We start from the raw sequence: 16055 nt of genomic DNA on the forward strand, positions 1-16055 counted from the left end.
TGCATCGAAACAGCGGTAAATTCCAGGATCCTTTCTGAGACCTGCGATAGCGTCCGAGACTGACCACCTCCGACGAAGATCCTGTGCGATAGCCTCCTGCATCGACACAGCGATACCCCAGGCTCCTCCAGAGACTTGCTTACCGCCCGAGGTAGCCCAACCTGAGGCGAAGATCCTGTTCGATAGCCCCCTGCATCGAACAGCGATACATTCAGGCAAATCCGAGGCAACTTTCCTCGTCAAACCTCTAGGCGGTCACTCGTCGAGGTAACCTTCCTCGTCAAACCCCTACGAGGCATTTTCTTTGTGACCTACGGGCACAAAGTTATAGTACGCACGTTATTGTGGCGGCGTACTTCTAAATTTAGCAGAAGTTGTCCTTGCTTCTTAGGGCTCCCTCGAGAGACCCACATTTAAAAGTAGAGTCAATGGTTCTACCAGACGTCTACATGACTTTCGGAGCAAAAGAGCTTGCTCCGACATTGTCGTACGGGGAAGATGAATCCCTGCGACGCGACTTCGATATCCAGTGCTACGAGAATTGGTGCCCTCGAAGGTACAACAAACAAATTAGATCGTGAAAATATGATCAAGACTGAGCTGGACGAGACCTCGTTCCCCCCGAACGCTATCTCGGTGCTCCGTAGAGAGTCGAAGGATCTGAAGGTGATAGCTCGTAGTAGTACGCGGCGCGGCGACGCCACAGTGCCGTACAGGCTGAGGTCCGCGACTACCCGAGTTACCTATACCACCTCGAGTATTCCTCAAGATGTGCCCACGGAGACGAGTAGCATGTCAGAGTTACCACGAAGTGGGTCACAAACAAATATTCGGGACGAGGTTATACCTACGTACCAACTGGTAGGGTCCGGGGAATCCCATGAGCCCAACCACGGTTCGCGGTCCGGCCCTTATAGCGGCCTACCTCCGATATCAGGTGTTCCGGAACGTGGAACCGTTGGCGACGGCGATACAGTGCATTCAGCTTTTCTACGAAATGGTACCCAGCGGGAGCAATGCGCATCTCGTTCGGGTGCCATAACAAGCGAAAACCCCTTAGCCGACTATGTCGTAGGTGACGTAGCCGGCTCTTTCCATCTAAGCAATTCTGGTACATCGCCCGTCCACTCTCAAGTCTAACTCGACACGGCGCTCGTCGTGGCGCTCGACATTCTTCGCCGAGATCTCCCCCACGAGCTCATGTCCTAGACACCAGGTCTGTAGGTCATATCCACCACAGACCACAATCATTTGAGAATTTACTGCGACCTGACTTCCCTAGTGACGATCCACTTGACTCCGTGCGTCTCTATCGCGGACCCAGGTCAAAGGAACCAACATCCCAGATCATAAGTCATGACATGGCGCTCAACGTGGGGCTCGATTAGAACTTCCGATGTCTCCACCGACCCATGTCGATGTTACTAATAATTTAGGTCATATTCCGTGACGTGGCGCTCGACGTGGGACTCGAAGTCCTGCTTCAACGTCTTCGCGGCGAGACCACGTTGCCGAACCTTTCAATAATTCTCAAATATTAGGCACTTCCGATTATATTCCACGACAAATTATTTTCACATACTTGTAAATAAAAGTAAACAATTGTATATGTAGGACTAAGCAAGCATATGTTATAAGAAAATTTACATGTGGAGTTATAACGAGCGTTCAAATAAAAACGTGGTCAAGTTGGTTCTGAAAATTTGGACGTAGGGCGTAGCGTATAGCAAATGAACTTAAACGTCATCTGTCAAAGCGCTATATCGCCGCTATCAATTTGAATATTTTCGTTTTAAAAAGCGTTTAAAATGGTGTTTTCTCAAGAACAAAAAGTGTTTATCATAGAGTCCTACTTTAGAAATGGACGCAATGATGGAATATGGAAGTATTCTATTGAGGAATGTTTCATAGAATTTCAAAATCAATTTCCCGGTGTTGTTGAGTACAAAATTTTTCAAAGTGCAGTTCAGCGTTGTGTTAATGTTTTTCGTGAAACGGGCAGTGTAACAAGAAAAGAAGGAAGCGGCCGACCTAAAAAGCGGACTGAAGAATTAAAAGAAAATGTCCAACAAATAATGGAAAATGCGCCAAGAACTTCTGTACGTGTTTTATCACAAATGGTGGGAGTATCAGTCGGTACATGCCACACAGTGTTAAAAAAAGATTTGCGTTTGTTCTCCTATCGTTTAACTTGTCAGCAAGAACTTCATGAAGTTGATTTTCCGTGACGGGCTGTATTTTGTGAATGGTTTTTAAACAACTACGGTGAACTTCATAATATCACCTTTTTTTCTGATGAAGCCTGGTTTCATTTAAGTGGTTACGTAAACTCACAGAATATGAAAATGTGGTCTTCTGAAAAAACAGATAACTTTTTTGTCGAGGGCCCTCTACACGCTCAAAAAATTGGAGTTTGGTGTGCTCGCAATCGAAGGAGGATTTATGAACCTATTTTTTTTAATGGTACTCTTACTCCGCAAAGGTATAGAGAAGAAATTATCGCTCCTTTTGTTAACCAGCTGGAAGAAAACGAAATTACAAACTTTTACTTTCAACAAGATGGCGCAAGGGCACATACGGCAGGCGAGACGATGAATATGTTGAGGGAAGTTTTCCAAAATCGACTAATAAGTCTCAATGCTGAACATGAATTTCCACCGAGGTCATGTGATATTACGCCGTGTGATTTCTTTTTGTGGCCTTACCTTAAAAACACTATTTTTGAACTGCCTATTCCTGATTTAAACCATCTGCAGGCTCGACTTATAGACAAGATTCGTGAAATTAACAATACCCCGAGCATCTTAGAAAATGTCTTTGATTCTTTGAGGAATAGGTGTGAAAAGTGCTTGGAACAAGGAGGGGGACACTTTCAGCAGCTGCTTTAATTTATTGTTATAACAAGGAGGGGGACACTTTCCGCAGCTCCTTTAATTGTTTGTTATTGTTATCACGATTATTCTTTAAAATAAAGTTATATAGTCATTAACGTTATTGAAACTGACAGCTGCTATACAGCTCGTTGAGAAATGAGGTTAAGTTGGTCGCTATAAGCTACTTCCTACGTCCAATGTGTCAGAGCCAACTTCGACCACGTTTTTATTTGAACGCTCGTTATATAAAAAAGTTGGTATTTTCGTAAATTTCATTATTTAAAACCTTGATCGTTTTGATAAGCTTCAAACTATTCAGTTATTAAATTACTTAAATTATTTGTCTTTGTGGAAAACACTATTTCAAGAATATGGCGCCCTTAATTTAATAAGGGATTTATTGAATCAATCGCCTCAAATGACTTACTATTTTTTATTCGTTTTTTTATCCAAAATGAGTTTACCTGGTAGAATTAAATGTCAGTGTTGTGCTCCAAATTGCAAAAGCATATGAATGAATGTCTATAATACGTTCTATAGAAATAACATCTTTTTTCAGAATTACAAAAGACAGACAATTACTGTGGATAGTCAGTTCGAAAATTATGTAAATCAGACTTTACTCCGACAAACACAAAGTACGAGAAATTTCGGATGATTTTTCACCTCCACCTTTTAAAAAACCAAAATGCACATATTTAAAATTGTTATTTGATATAAGTGTAGTACGTTACATCATACTGATGAGAACCAATTAGTTTGAAACAAATGTATCTAATCATAATTTTTGGCAAGTATCTAACTGTGCAATGCATTTTACATTCTTTAAATTTCTTTTAAAAATTGCAGGTTTCTTTAAAACATAACAATTACAAGCGTCTCCCTGTACTGTATTTTTTGATACTTAAATATTTTCGAATTCATACCAGAATGAATTTGTATATTTGTCACACATTTAAATATCGCTGCTTTAACTTTTTCATAAGTAATAGGTCATGGAACAGCTGTTAATGGTTCACCTTAATTTTAATTATTAACTTAAACCATTAGTAGCTGTTTTGTGATCTATTATCAAATACTTTATATTCTTAGTGTATTTTTTCTACACCCGTATTATAACAATGCACTTATATGCCCATAATCCGTTTCATAATGATACCCATTACGATACAGATTTTTCATTACGATACAGATTTTTAATCAATAGAAACCCATAATTTTTCAATCAAGCATGCTGTGCATTTGACGTTTATCCTAGGTTCCTATGTAATTATTTTAGATGTCAAAATCAGTACGTATTAAATTTTCGTAGATACCTAGCTAAACTTCGATAATTTATCAAAATGTCTGATATCAGCGATATAGAAGAATTACCATCGACTCCTCCACACATATCGGAGAAAGCAGAAAATGCAGTTCAAAATATTTTACCCCAAAAATCTAAGAAAGTGTACGAAAAACTTTATCAACGGTTTATGGACTGGAGAAATACAAATAATATTTCGACATTCTCCGAAAATGTTTTAATTGCTTATTTTCAAGAATTGATGGAAACTATGAAATCATCTAGTACATGGACACATTATTCAATAATAAAAACGTTGGTAAATATAAACCATAATATAAACATTTCTAAATATAAGAAACTACAAGCTTTATTAAAGCGAAAGTCCGAAGGATATGTTGGAAAAAAAGCAAAAATATTTTCACCTGAACAAATAAAAACGTTTATCGACGAAGCACCCGATGAACGGTTTTTATTTTTAAAAGTAAGTATCTATCTAACATTGCATTTTTAAAAAAATTTCATGATTACATTTTCCATTCGACTCATGCATGATAGGTATATTTCATTAATTTCGAGCAAACTCATAAACCGAACTCGTGGCCGAGCGGGTTAAGGCGCTCAATTTGGACTAGACTACAGTATGAGATCCGGGTTCGAAACCAGCCTAGGTCATCCTGCTTTTTTTTTTTTTTTTTTTTTTTTTTTTTTCTTCTCTTTATTTATTATTGTTGTTTTTTTTAGGTAGCAATGATTTTTGGAATAATGGGAGCATGTCGAAGGCATGAACTACATGACCTAAAATGTGAAAATGTCAAAGATATGAATGGAATCTTAATTGTTAATGTGATAGAAACTAAAACAAAAGTACAACGAACATTTACAATTACCGGCAAATACTACGAAATTAGTAAAAAATATATGAATCTACGGCCTAAAATTTGCCCCACCCCATCTTTTTTCGTTAATTATTTAAATGGAAAATGCACAATTCAAAACATTGGTATTAATAAATTTGGTGATATAGGGAAGAAAATAGCAACATATTTAAATCTGCCTGATCCGAATTTATATACAGGGCATTGTTTTCGTAGGACATCTGCAACCGTATTAGTAGATGCCGGTGGTGATATTACTACATTAAAACGCCATGGTGGCTGGAAATCCAATTCAGTGGCAGAAGGCTACATTGAAAATTCGGTTCAGAATAAAATCAGCATTTCCAATACAATATTGAACTCTATTGAGACTAGCAATAATGAAATAAATGTAAATATTCCTTCCACTTCCAGATCAGTGGGACCTGGAATAAACTTTTCAAACTGCACAATAAATAATCTTAATATTTTTAAGAAATCGGATTAATTACAATTATTATATGTTGAATATAAATACAAATAAAATGTTTATAGTTTTCTTGTATCTATGGCAATACCAATACCCGAGGTATTAATTACAATTTTGTAGATTTTTTTTTATAGAAATACGAATAATTACTGTTACCTATTGTGTTCAATAAAAATATAAAATTTATGGTTTTTGATTATTTATCGGGTGTAGAAAAAATAGCGTATGCAACTCTCATGTAATGGTTATTAATACACTCGCATAAACCATACGAAACTCGCCTTCGGCTCGTTTCGTATCCCGGTTAATGCTCGTGTATTAATAACCATCATTACATGATCGTTGCATAATATACTATTATCGACTTATTAGTACAAGGCTGAAATTTTTTTCTCAAATAGCTTACGAGATAAAAGAACAAAAAAATTAACTCTGCCAATCGTTTAATGTTGCTAAAGCTTCGGCAGAGTCATGAAAATGCATAAACTGCCAACAGCAACCGCTGCGCCAAAATGATAAGATCGTTCTAAATTATTGCATTTACCTGCATTAAATGTAGAAGTTCCTAGCTATTTTTTACAATCAATTTATTTGTTTAAAAAAATTAAGTAAACTTTGTTTTCTTTTTAAAAGCTGGTCAAGTTTATTTCTGTATGTTTCTTGCTAATTATGCAGTGCAGAAAACACCTAATATTTTTATTAATAATTTCATATTATTTTTACATATTCTCCTCATATTAATAATTTATTACTTTCTTATTACTTTATATTTGAAAAATAAAATAATGTAAGTTAAGTTCTTCTTGAAAACGTCCAGGTACAGGAATTTCATGTATTGCTGAACCTGTATCCTACTTGGGTAGGTTATTCACAGCAAATGAAAGAAAATATTTGCGTCGCCCGCCATGCTTCTTTCCTGCATGCTGCAGCTGTCTACCCCCCAAAAAATAGATAAAGTAAGATTGGGGATAAACGAGTCCGACCTGAAACGACTTATCTTGCGTGGGTGGCACAGTTTCGGTGGCAACACTTCCGACACCACAGAGTATCATTTTCCTACATTTTAAGGTATACTTTATCACTCTACAAAATTTAAGTCTTGTACTTAGAAGACATTTACACATTATTTTTTACATGTTTCGAAAATTGTTATTTTAATGAAGGAAGGCAAACTCTAAAAGCTTGGCAGGGTTGCATTTTTTTTGCCTATAATACCTAAACAACAACATAAAAACGAATGATGTAAACAGAAGTGTCACTGCCTCCCGTACTAATAGATTTTCGAATCTTTCAACAAAATTTCAGCATTGGTTGCAGTTAATATAACAGACTATAGCCATAATGATGTTGGTGATGCCAACGGCCAGAGTATCTAATACTGTGTCAGTACCTTTGCAGTGTAATAGTTGTCATATGTGTGATTCGGTGTCACGGTTGGTGGAGACTCGGTATACTTCTGGTTCAGAGGAAAAAGAAACATTCCCAGGTCAGGTCCGCCGAATACTTGCCATTAAACTCTGCGTATTATCAAACTCCAATTCTTGATGATTATCAACAAACGATATAGGCCTCTTATTGCCATAAACTAGAAAAAATAAATAAAACCTATAATTTTTACTTGTTATAGAAGTATCCTACTGAAAAATTTTCATTTTAAATTATCTCATCTTTTAATGTTTATAAAACCTTCAAAATTAACCCTAGAAAGATTGATAATTCTCTCATATCATATTGACATCATTTTTCAGCAGCTTCACGATCATTGCTGTCACATTAGAACATCCTCCTGGAGTTTCGTTCTTAATCCATGAACTAAAGGAGGAAATCTGGCAATAAATGTATTAAAATAATAATTGTAGAAGATCTACTTGGGGAGATCGTTTCCAGTATATCATACAGAATATTTTCTTTAAAAATGACTTCTTACACACTTATTAAACGTAAGAACGCTTCTTACATCTACATACAGGGTGGTCCGAATTTTATGCAGGAAACTTCTAGGGCAGATAGATTTCTTTAAAATAATATGTGTTTGACTTATAAACATATGTCTGGAACGGCACCGTTTTAGAGATACAGGGTGTTGAAGTTGTCAAAAAAAATTGATTTTTTAATTATATCTCCGGAATCTATTAACCGATCTCAATAAAATTTGGTACAGATAATGTATTATAGTAGGCCTAGTAGTCCCTAAAATATGAGCCCTAAAGGTTCAACCAGTGGTGTACAACTGGACAGGGGTCACCCCCTTTTTTTACAAAAAAACCTACGCCACTGCATTTTTTACATGTCATTGTAACTGATTTATATTTTAATACACAAAATACGTAAAAAAGGTAACTTGAGTTTTTTCCCTAAGATTCGCCGTTCTCAAGTTATTCATACCAATACAATCCCCTTGTGGCAGACACTTCTAACGATAATATTACAAGAATATTTTTTTATGTTTAACAGTAAGTGCAATTTGTAAGCACATTAACAAAATTATTTACACTCCTTTCTACACCACCTGTGAGGTAGTGTGCGATATAAACATAAAATCAATTTTTTTAAAACCTCAACACCCTGTATCTCTAAAACGGGGCCGTTCCAGACCTATGTTTATAAGGCAAACACATATTATTTTAAAGAGATCTATCTACCCTCGAAGTTTCCTGCATAAAATTCGGACCACCCTGTATATAACGAGCGTTCGAATAAAAACGTGGTCGAAGTTGGCTCTGACACATTGGACGTAGGGAGTAGCTTATAGCAACCAACTTAACCTCATTTCTCAACGAGCTGTATAGCAGCTGTCAGTTTCAATAACGTTAATGACTATATAACTTTATTTTAAAGAATAATCGTGATAACAATAACAAACAATTAAAGGAGCTGCGGAAAGTGTCCCCCTCCTTGTTATAACAATAAATTAAAGCAGCTGCTGAAAGTGTCCCCCTCCTTGTTCCAAGCACTTTTCACACCTGTTCCTCAAAGAATTAAAGACATTTTCTAAGATGCTCGGGGTATTGTTAATTTCACGAATCTTGTCTATAAGTCGAGCCTGCAGATGGTTTAAATCAGGAATAGGCAGTTCAAAAATAGTGTTTTTAAGGTAAGGCCACAAAAAGAAATCACACGGCGTAATATCACATGACCTCGGTGGAAATTCATGTTCAGCATTGAGACTTATTAGTCGATTTTGGAAAACTTCCCTCAACATATTCATCGTCTCGCCTGCCGTATGTGCCCTTGCGCCATCTTGTTGAAAGTAAAAGTTTGTAATTTCGTTTTCTTCCAGCTGGTTAACAAAAGGAGCGATAATTTCTTCTCTATACCTTTGCGCAGTAAGAGTACCATTAAAAAAAATAGGTCCATAAATCCTCCTTCGATTGAGAGCACACCAAACTCCAATTTTTTGAGCGTGTAGAGGGCCCTCGACAAAAAAGTTATCTGGTTTTTCAGAAGACCACATTCTCATATTCTGTGAGTTTACGTAACCACTTAAATGAAACCAGGCTTCATCAGAAAAAAAGGTGATATTATGAAGTTCACCGTAGTTGTTTAAAAACCATTCACAAAATACAGCCCGTCGCGGAAAATCAACTTCATGAAGTTCTTGCTGACAAGTTAAACGATAGGAGAACAAACGCAAATCTTTTTTTAACACTGTGTGGCAGGTACCGACTGATACTCCCACCATTTGTGATAAAACACGTACAGAAGTTCTTGGCGCATTTTCCATTATTTGTTGGACATTTTCTTTTAATTCTTCAGTCCGCTTTTTAGGTCGGCCGCTTCCTTCTTTTCTTGTTACACTGCCCGTTTCACGAAAAACATTAACACAACGCTGAACTGCACTTTGAAAAATTTTGTACTCAACAACGCCGGGAAATTGATTTTGAAATTCTATGAAACATTCCTCAATAGAATACTTCCATATTCCATCAATCTTGCGTCCATTTCTAAAGTAGGACTCTATGATAAACACTTTTTGTTCTTGAGAAAACACCATTTTAAACGCTTTTTAAAACGAAAATATTCAAATTGATAGCGGCGATATAGCGCTTTGACAGATGACGTTTAAGTTCATTTGCTATACGCTACGCCCTACGTCCAAATTTTCAGAACCAACTTGACCACGTTTTTATTTGAACGCTCGTTATATTTAAATTTACCGTCATTATGATGCAGCGACATTATTTATTAGATAGTAGAATTAGAGGTTACTCTAATTGTATTTTTCCATGCAGTTTCCTTAATTATTTCATGGTCTGTGATTTCCGAGTGTGTCGTTTCCTGCACCAGCTACATATGGCGTACTCTGCCGCTGCTGCCGACAGAAGACACAGAATAAAACCCTCTTATTTAGTTCTCTCATATGGCTATAGATCGCAATTTTCGTACAAAATATGTTCGGAATAGTGATTTAGCTTCATCAACTGCGAAGAGATTAATTGAGAAATTCAGGGAGACTGGATCAATTATAGACCTTAAACACACTGGCCGTTCTTCAACAAGTCGTTCAACACAAAACATTTTCGCGAAAGATTTGTATTTTCATGCTTACAAAGTTCAACTGACTCAATAACTGAAGCCTTCTGACCACGCAGAGTGAACATGGAACAACAACAGGTTGATACTGATTTTTCGAACAAATGAGAAACAAATGCATCCACAACGTGTCACTGTTTGATGGTCTTCTTTGAAAATGCAGCTGGTCAGAAAATGGTGGTTAATGGTGCTCACTATCGCGACATGATAATCCAGTTTTTTGTTTTAAATTACAAGATATGGATGTAGACGATATGTGGTTTTAACAATACGGTGCAACATGCAGACAGACCGAGAAATAATTCAATTACTGCATGAGTCATTTTCTGGTCGTGTAACTTCCCGTTTTAGTGATCAGAATTGGCCGCCCAGATCATGAGACTTAACGCCGCTGAAGTTTTTTGAAGTCTAAGGTTTATATCAAGATGCCCACGACCATCCACGGCTTGAAGGAGGAAATTGAGCGCTGTTTCTACAAAAGAGAACGTATGTGCCAGCAAAGCTGTGGAGGACATTTACCCCGTATGATATTCCATATATAAACATACCTGTACTGTATACTTTACGAATCAATAAAAAATTTACAATTTTTAATAATTAAAAACCTCTGTTTTCTATCAAAATTACTTCTTCAGTGAATTTTGGGACACTCTTTATATCACCCAGTGTATCACTCTTCGTGCATGTTTTTAACACAGAGTGAGAGTTCTACCAACTATTTTTTAAATTTTAACATGTAAGCTCCGATGCTAGACTGCCACTATGCAACTGAAAATTGCGAATAAGATCTGGTCAAAGTGGACGTATCGATATTAGGGATAAGACTTTAATCTACACTAAAGTAAGCCATTACCAAACAAAACATCAGCTAGTATTTTTCCTTTTCTTTGCATACAAAATAAAAGTACAGACAAATTAAATAATACTAGATCTATTTCAATAGAGCCTGTAGCTGTGATCTCTAAATAATTTTTATTTTTATTATTATGCCAATATCAATACAGAGTTTAGAATTTTATTTTCTGCAGGAATTTTCAGCATTAAAAAAATATTTGTGTAGTTACTGTGTAGCCTAAATACAGCGACTTATAAACGAGAATATATTTTGCAGTTGTTAAGTCGGGTTTTACCAAACGTCAAGTTGAAGACTCATAAGTTGACATATTATATTTTAAAGACTTTATACTTTTGTACTCATCCTGTGCTATTTTGCGCCGTATATTATAAATTTTGTGCTCTGCTCATTTTGAGAAATTTTGAACACTGCCGTGAGTACCTACCTGACGTTGCCAGTCATAGAATTAAAAAAATTTAACTGTTTGAATATTTTGTGCTTATTCCCACTAAGGTCGGCGACGTACGATATTAGAGAAAGTATAGGCCCTAGAGCGTCGGGAAAAAATTTTGATGAATAAATCGACCAAGAGAAATCGCTGGAAATAATTTTTCAAGTCCGTAGCTCGGCCGCTAGGGGGCGTAATTTACATACTCTAACATAGAGTTGAATTTTTCTCAGAAATGTTTCCTATTCAGCTATATTCTCCTAATGTCTGATCAGAAAATTGCATTTTTCTGATCAGACATTAGGAGCTTCCCCCACCCTTCCTGTCAAGGGATAGAACAAAATGTCAATAACAAAAATTATGCGCAATGAATGCTATCCATATTTGTACTATTTAATATACCTGAATAGGAAACATTTCTGAGATACAATCAACTCTGTTTTCGTATGTAGATTGCGCCAAAATTTTTTTCCCGAAGTTTTAGGGCCTATACTTCCCCTAAAATCAAATTTCGCCGACCTTAGTAGGACACCCTGTATTATAAATGCCCTGTTCATTTTTTAATTCATCTTTGGTCGATTAGACAAAAATGATCCGTATTATAGATTTATTTGACTTTAATATTAAAACAGAACAAAAAAGATGTAAGCAGATATCTTTCGTAATACGAGTAAATTATTAAAACTATAGAAACATGTAGACTGTTACATACAGTTACAATAAACAAGATAAATTACAATTTGCATTATTTGATTTAATCATACTGTTTCACCGTTAAAAATGAAATGTGTATGAATTTTATAAAATACACACCAGAAAAATGTTTCCAATAGTGTTCGTTTTATCATGTCTTGATATCGTATCGTATGTTAACAATTACAACACTAAGGGCGGTAGCTGCATAAAATATCATGGTATTTGTCTTCAATCCACTAGATGCTACAATAAAAAAACAAAATTCTGTTTCATCGTTGAATATATAACAAAGAAACATTCAACACTACAATTTTTGTTTCCGGGTCCTTTATTTAAAATCATCATCTTTACTTCTTTATATCAATCATAATAAAAATACGTCTAACTCATAACTTTATAGGCACGAATGGTTAAATTTGAGGCAATATGTAGGTAATAGATATAAACACTGCTTCCATCAAAACATTACAATTTGGGAAGTCCTTCAGTTTCCCTATCTTCCTTTCCTTGATATCTTCGTATGGGATTTATTTTAAAAGTAATTTGCCTTGACTTAGTGTAGAAAAATAAGATTTTTAAACTTAAAAGTTTTTCCAATAAAACAAAAAAGACGGGTAAAAATTTACACAAAATTTATTCTATTTTTGGTCCAGGGAAGTCCGCACTAAGAAGGGAAAATGTACCCCACTGAAGGTTGGTAAACTTTACAAAAATACTTTGGTAATGTAGGTATTTTAACAAATATTTGGTAGAATGTACTTGTAGTAGTGTAAATCTGGTATAATCGAGTTACTACATGTAATGTAGATTTTCAAATGTTAGTCTTATAAACTACACCACCTGGTGTNTTTATTCATTAATTTCTTCTTGATACTAACATACTTAGGCAACATAATTTTTTATTAACCAAAACTCATATATTGTATTATAACAAAACTTAACATGTTTTTATTTTCAGCCACAAGGATTTATACAGGATGTCCTGAATTACACATGATACTGCCAAGTAAGAAAAAAGTTCCTTGTTCAAGTTTAAAAAAATATTACATTCATTCCAATATATCTGAAGATATTTAATGTAGATAGACGAAGCTTGGGGTAACGATTTACCTAATCAAAACCAAAAATTCATTGAATTCCGATACAAATATGTGAATCAATGGTGGAGATAGTAGCTCTGCTACAAAAGCCCCAGAATTTCTACGCCACTGAATCTTTTGTAAAGTGAATTTAATTGCTAACTTTTATATCTATGAAAAAATTTGAATATTTACTTTATTTGAAAAGTGTTCCGTTTTCGAGTTTTTTGTGGTTTTATAGTATCATTAGAATAAGCTATAAAATTATATTACTTTAAAATATATCTAAAAGTATTTATTTTAGCCAAAAATGTTTAGGATCTTTCTGTTTCAAATACTATTTTCTATACAGTAAACCATCTAAAGTCCAAAAATGGTATTGATGTCAAAATTTTAATTCTTTTTTCTATTTTTCAGAAATTCAAAATTTATAAAGCAATAATTTTTTATTGGACTTTATAAAATTATTACTTTTAGAGATGTTTGAAATTGATTCCATTTAAAAAGCATATACTTACGAAAAATAAAGAAAGAAATAACCTCAATATGGATCGTTTTCCGAATAAAGTGAAAGATCCATTTTTTCTTAGAAACCATCTAACCAACCAACAAATGCACTTCTCCAAGATCTAAAGTAATTAATGGCGTCGAAATTTTAATGTTCTTAACAACAGTGCCTCCCAGTATCCCTGCCATTGCTGACATGTTAATAAATAGTAAATTATTAGTCCAAGTTTGATCATCCTAACTCATATGAACATCTTCAAACACATTTGAATATAATTTGATTATTTAAACTTCAACAGCCTCTATCTTGGAAACTAAGTATTTCCCGACAAATATGTGTCAGAACATGTTTCCTTATTTTAAGGAGTTGTACAGTTCAAGACTTCAACTATTAAGAAGCAAATTGCTCCTTTCAGCTTGACATATTTTAATTAAAAAAAAATTAATGGGTTTGAAATACTCATTCTCATTTTTATTATTTCCGAAATAATTTTGTTGACAATTTAGCCTTAGATAAATCATTATGATAAATAATATGTGATTAATTTTAATTTTATTATGCCAAAATATACATTTGACTAATCTATGCTAAATACTTTGAGTGAACGTGCACTCCGGTTCATGAGTATTCAATCTGGAGGTATTGCCTACCATCGGACACCCATTAATGTTGAACTGGCAAGGTATTTTCACATCGTCGGCCGCCTCCTCCAGAGTGTAAATTCTTGGTCCATCAAGAGATGCCTGACACGTAGGGCATTTCTCCATTTTCAAGCTACCATGTAGGTCACGCAGTACGGACACATTAGCACTTTCCTGATGACCTCCACATTCGACTGTCGATAATCTTCTTGATCTGGATCAGTTATGAATGTTAGGTACAACCCACAAGAAAATATATTCACTTTTTAGTAGCTATAGCTACAACAATGTCCTTATAGCAAAATAACAATTGCATTAATAAAATATAAGTAACGTTTATTTATATAGGTATATACTGTACCAGATCTTTGTACCATAACTGTCAAAGACATTGTTTAGTTTATTGTTAAGCTTGTTGCAGAAATCATTTCTATCAATGTTGTTTATGTTACTGTTGTGAGGAATCACTGGTAGATTCTCGAAAGACAAAGCAAAAATATCGTTTTGTTCCAGTTTCAGCTTGACGTTGAACTTATAGTATTTGCTGCGTCTAGTACTCATAACAGCTATTCTATCCCATTTATTAATGTAAACGAAAAAGTACTGATCCTCTACTTTCACAAAATATATATAGTCGTAATTATTACAGATGTACCAACCATACTGTGTTGACTTTTTTATATTCTTCTCGTGTTTATCGGTAAGGTGTTCTTCAAGATGATCTACTAGTATCTCATCGAAACATCTACAGTAGTCGGATAAGAGGCACTGTACGTTCTTGTAACGACACGATACTTCATGTTCCTTCAAATTATGCCACTTAATACTTCCGTGCATGGAAGGTAGGAACAAGAAAAACTCAAGTTCTGAGCCATTTCTTCGAAAAGATTATTCCGAATCCAGCTATACTTTTCGCAATTAATCTTCTGACACCTGCCGCATTTATACTGTTCATTGTCATTGTTAAGACGTGCAATCATGATAGGTGGGACGGACAAGAGGTAGCCGCAGACTGAACATTTGTACTTTCTTAAGACTTCAGACAATATGTTCTCCATCCCAGTGCGATATTGACGAAGTCTGATTCTGGAAATATTCACAAAGGTATGAGCATGAATTATAATTCTTTTTGATTCATATTATACAAATAGACATAAGTAAAAATATTTAGATAGTGCGATATGTCTCTGAAGAACCAACCAGAAAAAATAGGAAATACGAATTTAAAATAATTTCTTATATACAGTTGCCCTGAAAACTAACGGTTTTTCTATTAAATTTAAAAATTCTACTTAAATAACTTCTGATTAAACGAAAATAGAGATACAAAAATTTTTGTGCACGATGCATTAATAAAAAAGCATTCCATATCAAAAATTAAGTATCTACTGAAACCAGTGGCCAGTGGCGTAGATATAAATAAGGTATTTTGGTTACCTATATTTTCCTCAAAAATAATGATTCGCCACTGGACGCAAAAAGTTTTTTTTACTTTATTTTTAAAATATTAATCTAATTCAAATAAATTTAAAATTAAGTAAATGGAATCAAATAAGGTGTTTTTTTCTGAATTTATTTGAATAGCTTTATTCCTTTAAAAGAATGCAAAAATACGATTGCTTAATAACAAAATAATTAGAGCTATTTTGTTAACGTACCGCAAAAATGGAAAAATTTGTATAGGTACAGTGATGTCATTTTGAACAAGTTTTGTAAAATCATTCAAGTAATTCAACATTTATCTAAACATATCTTCGTTTCAAAGTGCTAAGTGTTAAAAACTACGCAAAAAAATGTCACGAAATCATTT

At 34.7% G+C, this 16055-nt stretch overlaps 1 protein-coding gene across 2 annotated transcripts; it reads left to right on the forward strand.

The window, feature by feature from the left end:
• The first annotated feature begins 3986 nt into the window (after positions 1-3986).
• On the forward strand, positions 3987-6165 carry LOC111692566. 2 transcript variants are annotated; one of them, XM_023456618.1, is made up of 2 exons: positions 3987-4642; positions 4903-6165. In XM_023456618.1, exons 1-2 carry the CDS (start codon positions 4217-4219, stop codon positions 5521-5523), a joined length of 1047 nt encoding a protein of 348 aa, XP_023312386.1. In that variant the 5' UTR covers positions 3987-4216; the 3' UTR covers positions 5524-6165. The 2 variants fall into 2 exon arrangements, with proteins under 2 accessions (XP_023312386.1, XP_023312387.1); XM_023456619.1 differs by having other exon boundaries at positions 3987-4477.
• Positions 6166-16055: the final 9890 nt, after the last annotated feature.

Source organism: Anoplophora glabripennis, unplaced genomic scaffold, assembly GCF_000390285.2.
Source record: "Anoplophora glabripennis isolate ALB-LARVAE unplaced genomic scaffold, Agla_2.0 scaffold1957, whole genome shotgun sequence".
Taxonomy (NCBI): Eukaryota; Metazoa; Arthropoda; class Insecta; order Coleoptera; family Cerambycidae; genus Anoplophora; species Anoplophora glabripennis.